This window comes from Notamacropus eugenii, chromosome 6 (assembly GCF_028372415.1).
Source record: "Notamacropus eugenii isolate mMacEug1 chromosome 6, mMacEug1.pri_v2, whole genome shotgun sequence".
Lineage (NCBI taxonomy): Eukaryota > Metazoa > Chordata > Mammalia > Diprotodontia > Macropodidae > Notamacropus > Notamacropus eugenii.
Window position 1 is genome coordinate 243,299,148 of NC_092877.1, and position 13,511 is coordinate 243,312,658.

The window sequence follows — 13,511 nt, forward strand, 5'->3', positions numbered from 1 at the left end:
TCATTATAAAATATATTAACACAGGCCTTAGATATCCAGAGAAAGCAGTGACATTATTTTCTGACTAGAACAAGCAATTTCGAGCACCAAATAAACAGTTGGTAATGACATAGATGAGTTTGACAGTTCCGAACTGTTAATATTGAGAAGATATTTGGAAAAATTGAAAATTGAGTAAAACTAGTTGATTTGAACTTTATTTATAAATGGGTTAGTTGAATGTATGCAGTTATAGTACTAAATTTGTAATAACACGAACACCACTGTACAACCCAAAAGGGATCAATAAGGTAAAATCAAAAGGAAAATAGAAAAAAAAATGGACATAAAGTTAATTTGGGTAGGAAATTTTAAAATTTAGGCGTTGAAATTATAAATGCTCTTTAAGAAACATTAACATAAATAGGCACTGCCTGAGAGCTAAATGCTGGTGTTATATTAATGTTAGTCTTAAAAAATAAACATTTTCCCAATATGTGTACATAAAAGGAGTTCAATAAATGCCTACAAAATAAATAACAAATTAAATCTAGATTTTAATTAGTTATAGACAAAGATTCAAAATTGAGGAATTTTTGTGGGATTTGCATCCAGATATGAAGATGTAGATAAAATATATCTATATGCACATGATTTCTTCACAATTTGAAGTGTCAAATGTTTTATATTTAGGGTCTTTGATATTATAATCCACAATGTTTCCAATGATCTATCCAAGAATAAAGCATATGGATGCAAAATATCTGACTAGCATATACATTTATAAAAATATTTTCATGATTAAAAGATAGTTCTTATTACCTTCCTTCTTGTGAAAAGTGCAGTGTCTCAAGTGTACAACTACTGACAATCTGAAAATACATACATACATACATATATACCCATATGTGTGTATGTATATATGTACATATGACTTTTCATTTTGATAATTAAAGTGAAATTTATTATAGAAACATAACCAATCTTATTTAAGAAGAGATTCAAACTATGGTACAAAGATGTCTCTACAAATGAAAGTTGATTTACTTAAAACCTGACATGTGCATAATTCATTGAAAATGGTGTAAGAAGCATGAGTAAGCATGCTGTTTTTTTTAAATACATATGCATATCTCATTTAAATGTTTATTCAAGTATTACACTTAAATTCAAACTGATACAAATCATGACATGTTGAATTTAAATATTTTGCTTTAAAAAGTCCAATACTTAACAAATAAGTATTTTCTTAGTATAATAACTAGTCCATGAATCTTCCAATAACTATATGAAATTAAAAGGCTTTTAAATGTGTCTTGACTTTATCTCTTAAATAAGCTTTTAATGATTTTTTTGAAGTTATACTTTTGGGGGTAATAAAGAAATAAACTTTTCCATGTTCATTGATAAAGATTTCTGGAAACTTCATTAAAAGCATAGAAGCAAATTCCCATTCAGCATAACTCAGGGAATTATTCATAAGTTTAGATTAAAATACCACCAAATATGAAAATGTCTAATAAGCTCGATATTTAGTTTCTAATTTTTCACTCTGATTGAGATTTCATGAAATATCAGTTATTCCTTTTGTAACTGCAAAATAAAATGCTGTGCAATCTTGAAAGTCTGTTTTAACCACAAATGGTTTAATTCAATCTTTATATTAATCAGTACTGAATGCTCTACCATTCAGATGAAACAGGCAATAGGTGCAAAACCTTTCTCAATCCTCAAAAAATTAATACAAAAATAATCCACTTTAAAATGCTCACATTCCCAATGCAAATAGCTTCACCTGTTTTTTCCTGGACTAAAGAGAATGACAAAAACAAGAGTGGGGAAGAAATGGCTATATTATGTTTCATGCCCAAACAAATAATATGCCTCTTCTTTTCCCATCATTTCACATTACTATAGCGTGGTCTACGAATAAATGACATCAACTAGTTATTAACCAAGAGGGAAAAAAAAAAACTTTTAAATTGGAGCTGCATTGAATTTTTCTAACACATATATGTACACATATACACATGTGCAAGTAAAGTCATAAATACCTATTACAACTGAAGAAATATTGAAAAAATAATTAATTTGCAGGGTTGTAGCAATATAAAAATTGCAAAAGAAGTATTAACCCACATAGACAACTTTTAATAACCTGGGTGCCTTAAGGGGGGGGCCGGTGCCACATTGATGAATGTTTTATCAAATACAATACTTTTTGTCTCCTATATATATATATTAACTAGAAGAAAATAAAGTAATTTGATAATACTATATTTACTACATTATAAGTTTTTCTCTTTGTAAATAAGCTAATTAGAAATATCTGATTTCTGGTATTTTTGCCTGTTTAGGGCTAATAGTTAACTCTATGTTTAAAAATACTTCATGGCTTTAGCATGTTTGCATGTAACATTTCTCCAAGTTGGTCAAATGTGTTAATTCAAGGTCATCTGAAGAATATATAATATTAAATGAACCATACAAATTGAGAACTTTTTTTATATATTCATATTATTTTGTAATTGCACAGCTGTTTGGGACAATCCATTGAGCTCTATTAAAAAAGTAACCAGCTTTTGACATTTCAGAGAAATAGCAGTCATCTTGCTCTTCATCTTCCACTAACCCTCAAGAAAAGAAAAGTTAGCATTATTTAATACAAAAATGTGATACTGTGGCCTGTATATTAGGAGGAGGAAGAGGAAAAAAAAAAACAACCTGAAATGTTGGTGCAGTTAAATGTATAATTAAAGCTAATCTGACTCATTTTTGCCTGTACTTCATCATATAATTAATATTTTTCTTTTTCTTTTTTTGGATTGTGGGGGAGGGCCAAATGCTAGAAAGAGCTACAGGAACTGAGTTATCTGCTTAATTGCCTCAATTTTTCATGTGGTATCTATCTGGCCTGAATGAAAAGACCTGATTCGAATATCAGAGCTTGAACCTGAAGAGAATAAATGTAAATGTATTTTTAGACACGGACAAATGGGTACTATTTTTAAATGAATCTTGTTTAATTCATAACCTTAGTCAATAGTTTATTAGCTCCAAAGGGCTTCTGTAAATTAACATGTAACCCACTTAAAGTTGAAGCTGAACATTATTCCTTTCTCTTGGTTAATTTACGTATCTGCATTATAATAATTCTAAGATAAAATAGAGAATGGGCTCTTTATTGAATCATACATCTGAATCTTTGTTTCAAAGGGGAAACATAGAAAATTAAAGCAGTAGAAAGCAAAATTTTCTCTAGCACCCACATCTTTGATGCACAACACAAAAACATACTATTATATTTTAAAACTCTAGGAATATAAACCACAAGGCTTATTGATTCATTCTTGAACTATTAGCATCAATAAACATTAATATGGAGTATCAAAAATCAAAACTTCCCAGGGACTACCCTTAATAAATGCTTTTTGAGTGACTGACCCAAAGCTAGTACACATGATATTGTATATGTTCCACAGTCATCTTATTACAGTATAAAACGAAATCATTCAAAAGTTATTCTTTCATATATTCCATATTCTATTGACAGTCACTTCCTAGTTTATTAATGTTGTTATTTTCTTGAAACATATAGTTCTGCCCTGCCCTGCCCTTACTTTCCTTCTTGGCATTGAAATACATATGTGTGCCTATATGTGTGTACATATGTGTGTATTTATATGTATATATATGCAGAGAGAGAACTATAAGATATAGAAATCGGTGCTCATTCTTCATTAATATAATGGACAATTTCATGATAAAACATTTTGGAAACCTTAGAAAATATAATCTTAGGTATTGGCAGGGGCAGAAATGGCTCCTTGAAATAGAAAATCAAGAGAGAAATGTTAAACAGTCAGATTTGACCAAAATAGACTCTTATCAATACCAAAACATTCAAGAAATAGAGGAAGATTAAATTTATATAACATTCTTTGCAAATTCTTTTATTTTTGTCCACTACTACCATGTGTTCCTTGTCATTCTTATCTCTGTGTATGTGTGTGTATATATATACATGTATGTATGTATACATACATGTATATATATACACACACTATAAATATACAAATTTATGCTTTTAAACAAAGCTTGGTTTTGTTGAAAATCTTCTTTTCCAGTTCCATCCAATCTTTCATGTGACTTTACAATATTTTATGATAATGAAAGAGTAAGGGATTTTGATTTGTTCCTTTTATTTAAAAGGAAAAGAAAGACTACACACATTTCCATTATGATACCAAATAATATTATTCATTGTTCTTTCCTAATAATGAATTAAATACTGAGTAGACAGAGGGGAAGGAACATTTTCTTTTCATGATCTTAGCACAAATCCTACACTGCTGCCTTTAAAAAAAGTGTATACAAAGAAAAAAAAATTTTAAAATAAAAGAAACAGGCATACTGATATTAGAAGAGGTAGTATGAGGTTTTCGTTTTTGTTTTTTAGTGGGAGACTGAGAAGTTATTAACTTGTTTTGTTTTTATTTTTCCTCAGGGAGGATGTGACCACCTATTTATTCTAGATTCAATCAGTTGCTGTCAATTTACTCACTGGTGGATGCTGCCTCTTTGTGGCAGGATGCCATGTAAATGCTTCTTGCACATTCAGGTTCACAGACTACTTTTGATCTTCTGACACATTCATTTAAGGTTATTGGTTATTGAGAGAACCACCAAAAATTGAATGAAATCTATAGACCTTTACAATCCAAATTACTTCCAACAAGCTGGTTAAGCCCTGTAAGACAAAGACCAATGTACTGGCCAAATCTTGTCCCAAGGTGGATAGATAGCATGTATATATATATATATGATCACCTGCTTTTTGCACATTTGAGAGAAAAGTTCAAACTCAGTCACAAAACTCATCATAACCTTTGAGTATAAATTTATATATTTTGAAATGTGGACACAATGGCAAGCTAATGACTGAATAAGAAAAACCAATCATGATAGCCTTTATAATATTTCAATAAAACTTTTGGAAAGCAACATTACTTACCCTGTTTCATGTATTAAATGAGCACTTCGGAATGGAAACAAAATATAAACTTGAAATTTCACTAATAAGCATATTAGTGACACATTTAGAATTTTCTAGCTCCCTCAAGCACAAAACTGATCATTATAGTATATTAACTCTCCAAAAGTGTGTAAAGAATTTTTTAAATTAGGCCTAGTGAATTAGCTCCTATCCCTTCCATCTTGATTAAAATTAGAGAATCATTGGTCTGTGGGTCATATATTTTGAACTTTAGGTAATTATTACATCACATCCTCACATTTGAAATAATTATCAAATATGTATTCATAGGGTATTAAAATTTGTGCTGACATATATATGAGACACCAGTAGCCCCATCTAACATTGATCTTATCTTTAGGGTAATCAATTATCATTGCCTGCTGCCCAAAAGGGTAAAGATATTATATAAATTTGCACAGTCCATCATTTGGTCTTCCAAGGTTCCAGTCTATGAAATGGATCTGTACAAGTGCAATTGTATTTGCCTAAACAATCAGAAATTGGCTACAATCGTAGTCATATTATTATATTTTGATTAGCTAAATAAAAAGAGAGGTCTTTTTTCCCTCTCACTTGAAAACTACAATTTCCATATATTCCTCCAGTTAGTCCAAATTTCTCTAGTAGAAAATGTTTTAACTTGTTGGAAAAAGTAACAGTTATTATTATTATTATTTTTATGCAGACCCAATTGTGTAGATTGGATTGTCTCCTAAGATTTAGTCATCTCTACTGCAAATTTTAAGATTAGAATGCCCTTCTGATACCACTTCAGCTTTGGAAATGAAGCTCCAAACAAATCATAGACTAAAATAATGAACAAAAGAGAAATGGGAATGTGCATATAAAAATAGGTGCTACAATAAAATATTTTTTATATTTCATCAATAAGTTATTTTGAGTAACCAGTTATGGATCATATAGCTCTGCACTCTTTAATGGTTTTTTCCACACCTATACTGATCCTTTTCAAGGTCATAATACTTTTTTTTTTTTAATTCAAATATCCAGAAAGCATACAAACACATCCTTTAAAAAAAAAGAAAAGAAATCTTGTATTAAAGTCGGGGTGTGCTAATCTCTCTCCACAAAAGCCATTTATACCTACCCATGGCTTAAAGGGGGAGGGAGTGAGGCAGAGGAGGAAAGGAGGAATATGTGCCCTTCAATCTTTGAAAAACAGAAGTGTTTCCCATCACCAAAAAACTTCATTGACCTTTAAAAGTCCCTCCATACAGCTCCTCCTCCCTCCACTGACACAAGAAGAGCAAGACTTGTGCCCAGCTTACACAAACTTTTCCTAATTGCAAAAATAAAATGAAATTGCACACCCTTTCAGTATCATTCGCCGAAGCTGAAAATCCTGTGCCAAGGCACTTCACCCTAAACGTTGAAACAACACAATCAAACCGGTTCATCACGTGTTTGCTAGTTTTTGTGTTTTTAAATACAAATGCTCTATGGGGAGTTTGTTTGCCTTTAGAACTGGCTAAATGTGGTCTGTTTTTCCAGCACTTCGAGGTAGTCCGGCTCAACGTTTAGTTTTGCTTTTAATTCCAGATATTCATTCCTGTTGGGTTCTACATAGACAGTACTGGGGGGACTATAGAGCACCGTTTCCCGGAGCCTGCTGTCCCCTGCCCCCGGATGCAAGTACTGATGGGGACGCCTAAGATCATAGTTAGGGGAGAAGGTATAGGCAGCAGGGCTGCAAGGGAATTTAGGATATTCCGGGAGGCTGCTGACAGCCGTGGTGGCCGAGCAATGTTTATCTGGTTCTAAAATGCCTCTGTAAAAACGATCAGCATCTTGCATTGGTGACAGCAGCTCCTCCCTTGGCTCAATGGTGCTGACACTGTAGGCGGGGCTCCGCAGGTGGTGGCTTTCCCGCCTCTCCTCTTCTCCCTGCTGTAGCTGCAGCTGCTGCTGTGGCTGCTGCTGCGGCTGCTGTGGCTGCTGCTGCTGAGGCTGCTGTTGCTGCTGCTGTTGCTGAGGCTGCAGATGGTGATTACTGCTATAGGTGACCTTGAGCTCGTGAAGATCCTTGTAATCCTCCACAGAATTACCCTCCCGGGAACGGTAGATGGGGTTTTTGCACATATGGCCCAGTGGGTGGGGAATATATTCATACACGTGGCCCGCGGGGGTTTTCACTTTAGGGAGGGTTGGGCCCCTGTGGTGAGTATGCGAATGGTGGTGGCTGCTGCCCCCGCTGCTACTGTACACACTATACTGCATATTGAAGGAGCTAACGTCGGAGTTGTTGGTGCTAGTGTGGTCACTCTGGTTCTTTTTTCTCCTTTTCATCACCAGAACAAATAACCCAGCGGCCACAAAAACTGACATGATGAAGACAAGCAGCAAGCTAAGGATCAGCACAGACAGGGGGACTGAAGAGGTGCTGTTGCCAGTGCCACCCCCCAAAGTGGTGCCTGTGCTGTTGAATCTGACTGTGGAGGGCAAAGAGGTGGTTCGTGGTGGGATCTGTATGGAAGAGGGAGTAGGTGTAGAAACCTCCACATCAGAATAGTCTGGGCACAAAAGCTCTGACTTAATAGACCTCATATCGGTCTCCTCGAACTTCTTGGGGGCCTTGCAAATGACCTCATCCACAAGTACCCCCACTTTGAGCTGCTCCACCCACAATTTCATGCCCACCACCTCACAAGTGCAATCCCAGGGGTTGTCATTCAAGTCGATCTGAATAAGAGATTTCAGCTGATCCAACACTCCACTCACAGGCAGGGAAGAAAAGTAATTGCTCCTTAAATTTAGCCTGAGCAGCGTGAGCCCAGAAAAAATGCCCCCGGGCAGGGCCTGCAAGAGGTTGTTGTTTAAAAACAAAAGCTGTAGGTTAGGGACTGTGTCAAAGGTCCCAGCCTGGATCTCCCGGATAATATTGTATTGGAGGAAGAGATACTGCAAGCTCTGTAGGCCATAGAATAGTTCAGGGCTCAGGCGTTCAATCTGGTTGCCATTAAGATAGAGTCGTCGCAGATTGGTTAGATCCCCAAAAGCACGGTCCTGGATCACAGAGATGCGATTGTTTCCAAGGTGCAGCAGGTCAAGCCCTGTAGCCTCCAGAAAATCTGTCCTACGCACTATTGTGATGTAGTTCTCTGTCAAGTACATCTTCTTGGGGTTGTAGGGCTTGGGTTGAAGCTCTGAGATGCTTTCTATCTTCCTCTCCTGGCAGTTGACATTGAGGCCCAAGTCAGAAATCTGCAGATTACAAGAGCACGCAGTAGGACACTCCAAAGGCACCGGCGATTTAGTCTGGTAGGCGATGCTGGGACCATAGTTGCTGTAGGTCAAGTCCTTAGAGGGCTGGCGAGAGGTGGGGCGCACCCTGGGTTTGTTGGGTTGGCGGGTCCCTTTAGGGGGCTTCAGAGGGGGCTTGTAAACAGCAGAGGAAGAAGTGGCCACGGAATTGACCGAGGCTGGGGTCGTATGTAAATACCCCGTAGTGCTCAAGGGAGTCTGAGGCCTCATTTCATAGTCTGAGATGAGTTTCCTTGGGCAAAGCTCCTGCTTGGACACTTCATCTAAGTCACGCCCATGTAACCTGAAAGGTGTCTCACAAACCACATCCCCTACCAAGGCAGAGTAGGAAATACTGTCCAACCAATCCTTGAGTGAGATCAACTCACAAGAGCAGTTCCAGGGGTTTTCTTCTAGCTGTAATTCCACAACTTTATCCATGTGCTGCAAGAGCCCTATGTAGGGCAGAAGTTTCAACCGGTTGCCCCTAAGGTCTAGATGCGTTAAGGGCACAAAACGGAAAAGGTTGTTGGGTAAACTCGACAAGAGGTTGTCATTGAGGATCAGCACCTGCAGCAAGTGCAGTTTGCCAAAAGCATTAGGTTCAATGGCGCTGATGTAATTGTAATCGACTTGTAGATATTCCAGACTCTCCAATCCGAGGAAAGTTTCATCCCTTAGTAGTTCCAGTTTATTATTATTCAGATGCAATCGCCTTAAACCTCGAAGTCCATGAAATGCCCCTATCTCAATGTCCTGTATGACATTGCTCCCTAGATGTAAAATTGAAGCCCCGGTGTAATTGACAAACTCATTGGGGTAGAGACGGTTCAAAAGGTTGCCAGACAACAAGAGGTGGTAGACTGGAAAGCGTGGAGGGCTGATTTCTGCGAGGCTGATTATCCCCCTGTTTTCACAGCTCACTGTTAAGATTCCGTCCTTCTCCTCACAAGGACATGCATTGTCACAAATTTCCCCATAATAATCGATGGTTTCTGCACACGAAAAGACGAGAGATGTTACAGCAAACGCTATAGTCTGCAGCATCCAGATATGCATTTTTCTGTTGAGGTCCTGTTCCAAAGTTAATGTGGAGCAGCAAGGGTACATTTTACCTCCTGAAAGGAAAACAAAAGAAAACAACAGAATATGATCAAAAATTTTAAAACAGGAGTATTAGTCTCTTATTTTTAGGTGTATTTTTTCTCTATACTCTGGGAAAAGAAGGTTGTTTGTATGGGGTCTTTTTCTGTTTCGTCTGTATTTATTGTTACTGAAGACTAGGAAGATATAGAAGCTCATCTGAATTCCCTAGACTTCGTAAAACTGTCAAGGATTAAAGAACTGATTTGCAACTCTGGGTGAGTTAAAGAAATCTTTGCAGACATAAGATCATATTAGATACCGTCCCACTTCAGGATTTTATCCTGCCTCCCCTAGATCCCCAATACCAGCCCATAAATATACATAAAATGGCTGTCAGTTCAGTTTCACGGTTCTAATTTAAGAGAAAAAAAAGCACCGTTTCATGAGATTTCCCATCTCACTTATAACCCAGCCCTCTTTCTTTTTCAGAACCTCTTCAGTGAACAGCGCACTTTAAGGTCTTCCCCCACCTCTTTTTTTCACCTCCCTAGTGAAGTAAAAGTGCTACATACAGTACTTTGCTTATTTTAGACAGTTGCCGGAAATGTCTACATGGTTATCCAAAGGATACTTTTTAAAAGACCAAAGGAAAAAAAAAAAGCAAGTTAATGCAGCAAAATAAACCCTGATCAGCTCTTGAATCACCTAATGTCTTACAAAGCATCAAGTCTGTAAGAGAGATGTGTGTGTATGTATGTATATATGGATGTGTGTATGTATGTGAGTGTTTGTGTGTATATACATATATATATATAGTATAGTATAGATATATACACAAACATACACAGAGATTCTTTTCTGTGATAGACTTTTCCAATAAAGCTATTAAATACATCAACCTTCTAATTGCATGTACCACTCAACAGTACTTCCCCGGGCATGTTTATTGTCGACTTTCCATCTTTGATCATCATAGCAGTGTTACCAAATTGAGGCTTTTAAGCTACAGGAATAGTTGCACAGGATGAAATGACTATAAAAGACTAAGAAAAGACTCCCACAATTCTTGAACACCTATAGACACCTAGAATAAAAGGAAGCATACTAATCACTCATCTAGCATCTGCCCAAACCGGAAAATCGTTAGGATTGTCACCAAAGCCTCAGCTTTATCTGACAGCGTTTACTTTCAATGCTTATCAAAAACTAACTTGATAGCAGGGGAGAGATCTAAATGGATCTCATGGAAATACCTCCTTACCAACATTCCGCGCATTGGAGTTGCTTAATATAAAGCACCGATAGCTGTCAGTGATCTTCATCCTTCAAGGGAGAAGACACCTGAGCAGATTAAAAGCCAAACTAGAAAGAAGAAAAAGAAGAAAACTACCCAGTGACCTATGTCAGTGATTTAATACCCGAATTTCATCTAGCCAGAAACAAATAGGATTTCCTCCTCACTCCCTCCCCCCTTTCTGTCTCCTTGACGCTTCCTCCTACTTTCTACTTGTGGATGTCAAAAACACGGGGGAAAAAGGAAGAACATAGGGAGAGGAAGGTCTATGTATTCTTGCATTGGTTGAGTTGGTGAGGGAAGAGAAATAACCCATTTTTTTCATTCCCCTCCAGCCTAAAACATTATGATCTTGAAAAAAGGCTGGTTTTCTCTGGTCAACCTTGCCATAGCTTTAATACTTATAACCGAAGTCTGATGTCTAGAATAGTACCCCGCAACCGAATCTCATTACTGCAAATGGATTTCTGTGACACGGAGGCAAAGCGTATACTTAACACGTTGTACACGTTAGAAAGAACTCTTGAAATTATACATAAATGTGTGAAGATACATGCATATACATTAATGTGTATTCAGGCAGACATTTGAAAACATACATGATAGTGTATGTTTCAAGAATTCAATAGCTCCAAATCACAAAAGGCAAACAGCTTCACTGCTAAAGGCAGCACAGACATTATCCATAAAAGCAAAACATTTACCTTGAAATTTCTTTTCTCTGCTCCATCAAATCCATTCATGCATTCAGCGGGTGTTTGTTCCCCTCCCCCTCCCCATCTCCTTGCCTTCCCCAACCCTTTCCACTCCCTCTCCTCCCCTCCCCTTAAAAAAAGATCATTGCAAAATATGTCCGACCAGTATTAAACTCTCAGTCAATTAGAACTTTAATTCAATAAGGACTAGTAAGGATCTAGGAGCTTTCCAAACCTCATCACAACCACCTTCTTCCTAAGAAGATAGAAAAATAAAGAACATAAAGTTGAATGTGCTCTTGAAGGTTGAAATTCTGGCCCGGGGACGCTCCTTGGGTTTAAATGCCCCTATGCGCTGCTATTTCTCTGATCTGAGAGATTCACATTGTTCTTTTTTATTGGGGGTGGAGGTGGAGGGAGGTATTGTGTTTGGTTTTCCCTCAAAGAGTTCAGACCTTGGATTACCGCACTGCATATCTTGCACTAAAGAGCTTTCAGTCCCGCCGACAGTAGCAGCGGAAACCCTGGCCGGACACTGCTACCCAACTGAACAGCAGCAGCAGCAGTAGAAGCAGCAGCAGCAGCAGCCTGGGCAGCAGCACCCAGAGTTACACGGAGAGAGATTCCTCCCCTACTCCCACCCCTCCCCCACCCCGCCCCAAAGAAAGGAAAGGAAGGAGGAAAGGGGGATGGGAGAGGAGGGGGAGATAACTCCCCCCGAAAAGCAGCCGAAAAAAAAAAGTAAACCGTATACTTACTCATTCTTATATCTCCAGGGCCCAATCATCGTAGCCACCCTTAAAAATGTCTATTTGGGGTGTGTGCGGCGTGTGTGCAGCGGAGGCAAAGACCAGAGGAGGCAAGCAATGCAGTTAGGGAGGTTGGATAAGAAATGAACACACCACACACAAGGAGCCTCCACGGCAGCTGCCACCACCACCACAGCCACCGCCGCCGCCACCGCCACTGTCACCACCACAGCCACCGCCACCGCCACCACCGCCGCCGCCACCACCACCGCCAGCGCCACCTCCACTGCTACCGCCACACACACACACACATAGACGGAGGCGGAGGTCCAAGGGGCTCCCGGAGCTGCTCTTCTCGGGGCTCTCCCTAGTACCAGGGAAAAGAGAGGGGGAGGGGGGAAAAGGAGAGGGAGAGCGAGGGGCGATCGAAAGAGACTAGAGAGAAGGGGGGGGAGGGCGAGCGGGAGAGAAACCGTGAGGGAGGGGCAAGGCAAGGAGAGAGCGTGGGAGGGGGACGAAGGGAGGAGAGAGGGTTGCACAGACAGCCTTTAGCTGACAACGTGACGGTCAGCTTCACCAAGCACTTCACTCACACACACACACACACACACACACACACACACACACACACACACACACACACACACACACACACACACTCAAAAATCCCTCTACACAACAGCCTCCTTAATAATGGACAGCTCCAGTTCTCCCGGTTCCTTACACGCAAACCCTGCTGGTACTCACACTTTCCATTGAAATAGGCATCAACTTTCTCCCTAACCGCAGCAGTCACGCGTTCAAGCCTCCTCCTCTGGTTTCTTTGCAAAAAGAGGAAAAAATACAGACTCCGACCTCCTTTCCTTCTCTTCCTCCCCTCCCCCTCCCCGTTCCTCCTTTTTTCTTCTTCACACCATTTCCCCCTGGTCAGTCACACTAGCCCAGGGACTGGCCACAGGGAGAGAAAAGTAACCGTGTCCTTGCATGGTTCTCCGCTTCTTCTTGCAGCGCACGCTGTACATGGTAGTGAGGGAGAAAGGGAGAGGATGGCACTGGTCCTCTTCGGTGGCGGTGGCGGCGGCGGCAGTGGAGGCAGCAGATCTTCCTCCTCCTGCTGCTCCTCCCGCTGCTGCTGATGCTTTCTCCTCCCCAGATGCCACAGCTGACGACTCTAAACTCCAGGGTCCAGCGGTGATGGTGGCGGCTGCCGCTGCCTCTGCCGTTATCCCTGCCGCCGCCGCCGCTTTTCCCGCTGTACCCGCTGTCTCTTAGGTTGTTGCAGACTCTTTTCCTGATCAGAATTTGGGTGACTCGGACATCTTCTGCTTTTTGGTTTCATCCCGGGCAGGAGTTGTGCAGGGGGCAAAAAGCGCCATTCAAGATTCACTCCTTAGAGACGTATTATTTTC

At 39.4% G+C, this 13,511-nt stretch overlaps 1 protein-coding gene across 1 annotated transcript; it reads right to left on the minus strand.

The window, feature by feature from the left end:
- Window positions 1–5,938: 5,938 nt before the first annotated feature.
- SLITRK5 (SLIT and NTRK like family member 5) lies at window positions 5,939–9,396 on the minus strand. Its single transcript, XM_072622129.1, has one exon. It carries the CDS (start codon window positions 9,386–9,388, stop codon window positions 6,497–6,499), a length of 2,892 nt encoding a protein of 963 aa, XP_072478230.1. The 5' UTR covers window positions 9,389–9,396; the 3' UTR covers window positions 5,939–6,496.
- Between the last annotated feature and the right edge of the window lie 4,115 nt (window positions 9,397–13,511).